Here is an 8,016-nt window from a genome sequence, read left to right as displayed (position 1 = left end):
ATTAACATCATCGTGTACTGGTTCTTCTGCGGTGAACAGGGCGCACAGAAATGTAGCGCTACAGTGACATCGGCAGGAATTTCTGGCGAGTCATCCCAGCTGACAACAACCACACAGCTGACTCTGAGTGCGCAGCTGACGCGAACACACCTCGCCATCAACACGGATTTATTTCAGCTGCTTTTTCTTTGCATGGCCGTATTTGAAAACGCTCAATTTATTTGTTGTTGTTTATTTTAGAATCGTGGCACATTGAGTCGATATGATCCAGTTTGAAAAATATGATAATCATTAACTTGGTATTGCCTGCTGATTATTTACCTACCGGCTACCGTTATTTGCGCACCGTGATTTTGATGCAACTGACCCGGGCCAAGTTTTGTAATAACACGTTGTTTTGACTTGACTAGTATTACCTGCAACGAGCAGGTGTAGCCCTACTAGCCCAGTAAATCGCCATGGCTTCTGCTACCTCCACCCCAGCCGCGACCGCCGGCCGCTCGACCCGCTCCACAGCCAGGCGCAGCCCCACCACAGCCGCCGGGGCTGCTACCCCTGCCGGGACGAGCCCGACGCGCTTGTCCCGCATCCAGGAGAAGGAAGACCTTCAACACCTCAACGACCGCCTCGCCAACTACATCGAGCGCGTCCGCAGGCTGGAAAATGACAAGTCATCCATGCTGCATCTCCTCGAGGAGAGCGAGGAGTCTAAGAGCATGGAGATGGGCAACGTCCGGCGGCTGTACGAGGTGGAGCTGTGCGACACCCGGAAAACACTGGACGAACTGGGGATTGAACGGGCCCGCTTGCAGATCGACTATGGGCGCATCTCCGAGGACCACAGGAAACTACAAACTAGGTTAGATGTCTTTTTTGGGGTTTGCCTGTGGTGAAGTAATAGGCCAGTAAGGCCACCTATTGGCACAATTCACCTGTTAATAGACCCTAAACATGTCTTAAACGCTCAATTTCTTTGTTGTTGTTATTCAATTATGATTAATTGAAAATGGGGGACCCTGATGTAAACAAGACTAAAGTCTTTCTCTGGTCTGCGTCTGCATCCCCTTAACAATTGTATGTATTGAACTGTACTGTACCCATTCTGCAATCTGTTAATAAAGTTTTCAATCAATTCCATAGCTACTGAGAATCAAGGGTTAGGCTTAAATCTGTCAGACAAAACCCCAACCTCTCCATTCATGACTTTGTGACCTTTTACAAAATGAGCTCCATGCCACTGTGGTGTCAGCAGTTTTGAACCAGAAAACATGCCCATGTCCCCCTCAAAATCACCACAGCACTGTGTACATACTAACATAATCACCACAGCACTGTTAATACATACTAACATAATCACCACAGCACTGTTAATACATACTAACATAATCACCACAGCACTGTTAATTCATACTAACATAATCACCACAGCACTGTTAATACATACTAACATAATCACCACAGCACTGTTAATACATACTAACATAATCACCACAGCACTGTTAATACATACTAACATAATCACCACAGCACTGTGTACATACTAACATAATCACCACAGCACTGTTAATACATACTAACATAATCACCACAGCACTGTTAATACATACTAACATAATCACCACAGTACTGTTAATACATACTAACATAATCACCACAGCACTGTTAATATACATACTAACATAATCACCACAGCACTGTTAATATACATACTAACATAATCACCACAGCACTGTTAATACATACTAACATAATCACCACAGCACTGTTAAATACACTAACATAATCACCACAGCACTGTTAAATACACTAACATAATCACCACAGCACTGTGTTAATACACTAACATAATCACCACAGCACTGTTAATACATACTAACATAATCACCACAGCACTGTTAATACATACTAACATAATCACCACAGCACTGTTAATACATACTAACATAATCACCACAGCACTGTGTTAATACTAACATAATCACCACAGCACTGTTAATACATACTAACATAATCACCACAGCACTGTTAATACATACTAACATAATCACCACAGCACTGTTAATACATACTAACATAATCACCACAGCACTGTTAATACATACTAACATAATCACCACAGCACTGTTAATACATACTAACATAATCACCACAGCACTGTGTTAATACATACTAACATAATCACCACAGCACTGTGTTAATACATAGCATAATCACCACAGCTGCACAGACGGCACCATGTTAATACATACTAACATAATCACCACAGCACTGTTAGTACATACTAACATAATCACCACAGCACTGTTAGTACATACTAACATAATCACCACAGCACTGTTAGTACATACTAACATAATCACCACAGCACCATGTTAGTACATGCTAACATAATCACCACAGCACCATGTTAGTACATACTAACATAATCACCACAGCACTGTGTTAATACAATCACCACAGCACTGTGTTAATTAGGGGTGTAACGATGCAACCTCACAACAATTAATTTAGAATACGATTATTCAGGCGACGATTCAATGCATCATGAAATCTCTTCATTTGACCACGATTCGATTAATTTTCATCAGTTAATTCCCCAACAAATGTTGAATACACAAATGTGGCTGGGGGAACTGATTCACTCAGCATGAATGGACTATAGGTCAATAAAAACAATACACACACAAAAAAAACATAAAAGAATATTATAAAATGTATTTTTTTATTTCGATTAATTTAGATCAGGGGTGCCCAACCTTTTTTGAACCAAGATCTACTTTTTAATTTGCCACCTAGCCGAGAGCTACCAGCCCAAATTTGTCCTACTCTCGGCTAAGATAAGATATTCCTTTATTGATCCCCTTGGGGAAATTCAGGCATAATAGCAGCATGGGGGAAGGGGGTACAGGTAGTAAAAACAACACAAGCAGTGTAAACAAATAGGTCAATATAATTGACTATCTAACTAACTGAAAAATATATTCAGTGTCATAAGGTGCATAAGGCTAGTATTAGTAGTAATAGTATTGAGTAATATTCATTCAACATATGACAGAAAATATATGCCATATAATATTTTCTGTCATGTGCATATTGAATGGGTAATACTATTACTACTAATACTAGCCTTATGCACCTTATGACACTGTGAATATATTTTTTAGTTAGATTCTAACTAACTGAAAAATATATTCACAGTGTCATACGGTGCATAAGGCTAGTATTAGTAGTAAAAAGTATTACCCATTCAATATGCACATGACAGAAAATATTATATGGCATATAATATTTTCTGTCATGTGCATATTGAATGGGTATATAATATAATATGCTATTTTATATATCATTGTAACAGTGTAGTGTAGGAATTACAAGAATGACAAGACTGTAACTGTAACTTCTCGCGTTTATTTCACACTGTGCATACACACTGACAACACACACACACTCAGTTCAATGGGCATGAGAAAACATGTGTTTACATTGCCAAAGCAAAAGTGGAACAATACAATCAAAACAAAAATAGATGTACAATTAAAAGGGAATAGTAATGATGTGTAAACAGAGCTGTCACATTGCAAAATGGAATACAATCAAAAAACAATTCCACAAAAAGGTCTTGTCAACAGTCACTGATAGTTCTCCTTATCTTGTTTTTTTTATTTTTTTATTAAATGTCTCTTAGTGAGAACGCTGGCACTGGGAAGAGGTAGCTAGTTTTTCAAAGTCTGGGTTGTAGGAGCTGGTTGCAAGCCTCAGGCAGTCCACAAGATGGTCATCTGTCAATGTGGTTCTGTACTTGGACTTGATGATCTCTTCATGTGAGAGAAACCAGACTCACACAGGTAGGTTGATCCAAAAAATGCTGTTAAGTTCATCATGGCACATCTCCTGAGGTTGGGGTACTTCTCAGGCAGCAGTAGCTCCCAGAACTCTGCCTTCATCCCTTGTGTTGCGCTGGCTTTAATCTCAATGTCAGTTTGAAGTGTGAGGATCTCGTTCTCCACAGCATGGCTGTCCAGATTAAACAGTGTGGCCACTTTGGATGTGATGTCATCCACATCTACAGTTCCAAATGGAAAACACATGTAGCTTGCAACAGGTTCAAGTATTAAAGTCTGTGAAGCGCTTATCAAACTCTGACCAGATGCTTTGCGCTCCTCATAATGTGTGCAATCAAACTGTGCGGTGTCCTCACCCTGACGTTGAAGTTCTGCTTGCATGTGAGGAAAGTTGCGTGCAGTGTTTCTTGTGCATCGTTGTATAATGCCGCTCCAAATTACCCTTTTTCGGCACAGCCACGGTTTGTTTGCAAATCAGACTTTGCGTTGAAATAAACAAAAGTAAGCCTCTTCCCACTCTTCATGGAAATTATATGTTTTTGGTCTTTTGGCTGCTCCGGTTCTGCTTGCGGCGCTGACGCTGGTGCTATCCGGCAGCTCGTCGGAGGCGGCGTTGGAGCTGCTCCCTGGCGCCGGCAGCTCGTCGGAGGCGGCGTTGGAGCTGCTCCTGGCGGCGGCAGCTCGTCGGAGGGTCCTGGCTCTGGCGGCAGTGAAGTCTTGCTTGCGTTGTTGAAAAGTAGCGTCCTCTGAATGAACCACTTTTTAGCTGGTGGTGTTCCATTCATCTTGCAGTTTCGAGTGACTCAAGGCTGGTCTCGGAGCCATGTTTATACTGTACCTGCCAGGTGATGGGCCCGACCCACTCATGCCACTCCATGAAAACAAAGGCATCAATTTGCATCCCTATGGGTGAAGCTCGCTGTACGGAATGTAGACTGTATCGATTGGCTCAGGCTGCCGACTGCCTGTTATACACAGGACTGCTCGAACGTGTGTTGTCCTCCCCTCCAAATCAAATTAAATGATTTTCCAAAATAATCTTGCGGTCTACTTGAAACCAGCGCGCGATCTACCGGTCGATCGCGATCGACTGGTTGGGCACGACTGATTTAAATTATAATCGATTTTAACTTTTTCAAATCGATGCAGTTGAATCGTCACATTAGAATCGATGCATTTTGATTAATCGATGCATCGTTACACCCCTAGTGTTAGTATTAACATAATCACCACAGCACTGTTAATACATACTAACATAATCACCACAGCACTGTTAATACATACTAACGCAATCACCACAGCACAGTGTTAATACATACTAATACAATCACCACAGCACTGTGTTAATACATACTAATACAATCACCACAGCACTGTTAATACATACTAATACAATCACCACAGCACTGTGTTAACATACTAATACAATCACCACAGCACAGTGTTAATACATACTAATACAATCACCACAGCACTGTGTTAATACATACTAATACAATCACCACAGCACTGTGTTAACATACTAACACAATCACCACAGCACTGTTGATACATACTAACTAGGGGTGTAAACGTATATGTACCGAACCGTTTCAGTGTGTACCGTACCAAACGGCTGTGTACTAGGGGTGTAACAATTCGACCTCACAACGATTCGATTCGATTACGATTCTTCAGGCAACGATTCAATGCATCATGAAATCTCTTCATTTGACTTTGATTCTGACATTTTCTATCAGTTAATTCCCCCAAAAATGTTGAATACACAAATGGGGGAACTGATTCACAAAAAAAAAAAAAAAAAAAATATATATATATATATATATTTTTTTTTTCTTCGATTATAACATTTTCAAATAGATGCCGTTGAATCGTCACATTAGCATCGATGCATCGTTACACCCCTACTGTGTACCGAACGAATACAACGGTATGTTAACTATAGAGTTGTTCAGATACCAGTATCGGAAATGCCTCCGGTACAGCCTAAAATGCTGGTATCGGCGAGTACACTTGAATTCTATGCTCCGATACCATGGCGTAATTTATCAACAACGACGTGAATTAAAGTGTGTCAATGCTGTTTGTCATTTTAACAGCAGATACTTTCTTAAATGCCATCCACCCGACAGAGCGGTGGGGGAGCTCTGATGTGTTCGCTGTTTTAGCTTAACGTTACCTAAAGTTGTGACTATTCATAATCCAGCAATAATGGCTGCAGACCTGCAAGCAAAGTACAGCAAGTTGGCAAAGGAGTATTCCAAGGTAAATCACTTTTTCACCAGTAACGTTAGTCTTTCCATCTATCTCACGTTAACGTGGCTAACCTAAGTGTCATCACTGATCGAACTCTCGCACACAGGCTCGCAATTAATGACATGTTGCGGACAGCCATACCGGTGACTATGTTTAGCTTTTAGTGCCAAAGGATAAGAGTCTGATGCGGAGTCTCAAAAGAGAATGTTGAATATTTATTTTGCATCGAAAATCACAACATACACGCTACTACTAGCCAGAGCCTCTGCTACTAGCTAACTGAACGGGAGAAGTGCAACAACGTATAATGTCCGTGCGGAACCACTGTCCCAACAACCGTTCCGTGGGTGAACTCATTGAGCATAGTTGTCAATTATTAATGATACTAATCTATACAATCACCTGTTGTTGAATAAATACATTACTTTCTAGTTATTACTAAAAAACAGTATATATAAAACGGTATCTGTAGCTGTAAAAAAAAGAGAAACATTTAAAATGTTATATAATATCTATATATATATATATATATTTTTTTTTATGGGACATGCATTGCTTTTTTTTTATCCACTTTTTCTCCCATTTTCTATATTTTTCTCCCATCCCAATTTCGTATCATCCAATTCAACCCTCCCCTGTCACGAACGCTGTTTCTTGCCTCCCACAAGCCGTCTACAATGTGGACTAAGTCATACATAGCACAAGTCCCCTCCGGTAATTGGGGTAACAGCAGTCGCATCTTTTCACCTGCGCAGCTCGATCTCTCAGTGGCGAGGAGTAACGCGTGGGAGGCTCACGCTGCCCCCGACACTTCCTGATTCTACTGCGCAGGCGCACCAACCGACCTGTAGGAGTCGCTGTCCACAACGCCCGATCCCCACCCATCAGTTTCCCACCCCCTAATACGGCCAATGTGTATTAGTATGAACGACCAGCTAAACTGAAAGCAACTAAACTGAAAGCAATGTGGAGCGCTGGGCTCGAACAGGCAAGCCCAGCGTCTCCGTCATTCGTGGCGAGCGCCTTGCCCACTACGCCACGTAGCCGCCCACATGGGACATGCATTGCTATTCCTTGCACTATTTGGGCAACTTTACACAATTCCTGTGAGTCTATTGAACACATCTGTAAGGTTTATTTAAAAAAATAAATCATTGTTTTATATTTCTAATGGAGTACTCAAAAGCATCATTTTCCAGCCTCAGGATTTCAGCCTGTTATTGGATGGGTTCCGCCCATAAGCGCTTTCAGTGACACTCACCCACACAGCGTGATACATGCGAGAGAGAGAACGAGAGAGGGAGAGGGAGAGGGGGAGAGAGAGGAGAGATGTGTCCCCGACACACACTCAGTCAAGTTTGTGTGTAATGTTCCGACGAGGGAGAGAGGAGAGATGCGTCCCGACCAGTGATGCCAGTAACGCGTTACTAAGTAACGCGTTATTGTAATCTGATTACTTTTCCCCGAAAATAGTAATCTAACGCGTTAATCTTTAAAAGCCAGTAATCTGATTGCAGTTACTTGTCCAAGTGGCTGTGCATTACTATTTCGTTACTATCTCATCATAAATTCATAATGCAGGCGGAATGCAGTATTTTATTTCGTTTTCGACAGTCAAAAATAAATTTTGAGCTGTTTTTCTTTTGGGAGTGACGTGGTGTGCCAGTGAAAGGGTTAAATACAAGAATGTGTCCCGCGGCGTGACTGGTCCCTCTGTCTGTGAGTGACTCTGCTTTTGTCCAATCACATTCCCCATCCACAGTCTGCGAATCAGAGGCAGAGTAGGGCGGGTCTTCACAGCACGTCATGTGACATATGCGCCAATCGTGTGACAGCAGGGCTCCGTCGTTGGAGAATTCCACCCCAAAACGCTTGGCAAAATTAAAAGTGAAACCGCAAGATGACTTTTGCGGTTTCT

General features: G+C 41.7%; 1 protein-coding gene across 3 annotated transcripts in view; it reads left to right on the top strand.

The window, feature by feature from the left end:
• Positions 1-458: 458 nt before the first annotated feature.
• lmnl3 (lamin L3) overlaps positions 459-8,016 on the top strand; it is a gene marked incomplete at its 5' end in the record, with an annotated part of 47,051 nt that continues 39,493 nt past the window's right edge. For all 3 annotated transcript variants that reach the window (XM_084324763.1, XM_084324761.1, XM_084324762.1), the window contains one exon: positions 459-859. In XM_084324763.1, coding sequence (XP_084180889.1) covers positions 459-859 — 401 coding nt within the window. The remainder of the gene's footprint in view (positions 860-8,016) is intronic.

The sequence above is a fragment of the Notolepis coatsorum genome (genome assembly GCF_963971535.1).
Source record: "Notolepis coatsorum genome assembly, chromosome: 11".
NCBI classification, from domain to species: domain Eukaryota; kingdom Metazoa; phylum Chordata; class Actinopteri; order Aulopiformes; family Paralepididae; genus Notolepis; species Notolepis coatsorum.
The sequence above is the reverse complement of the archived record's forward strand: the minus strand, read 5'-3'. Positions and strand labels throughout refer to the sequence as shown.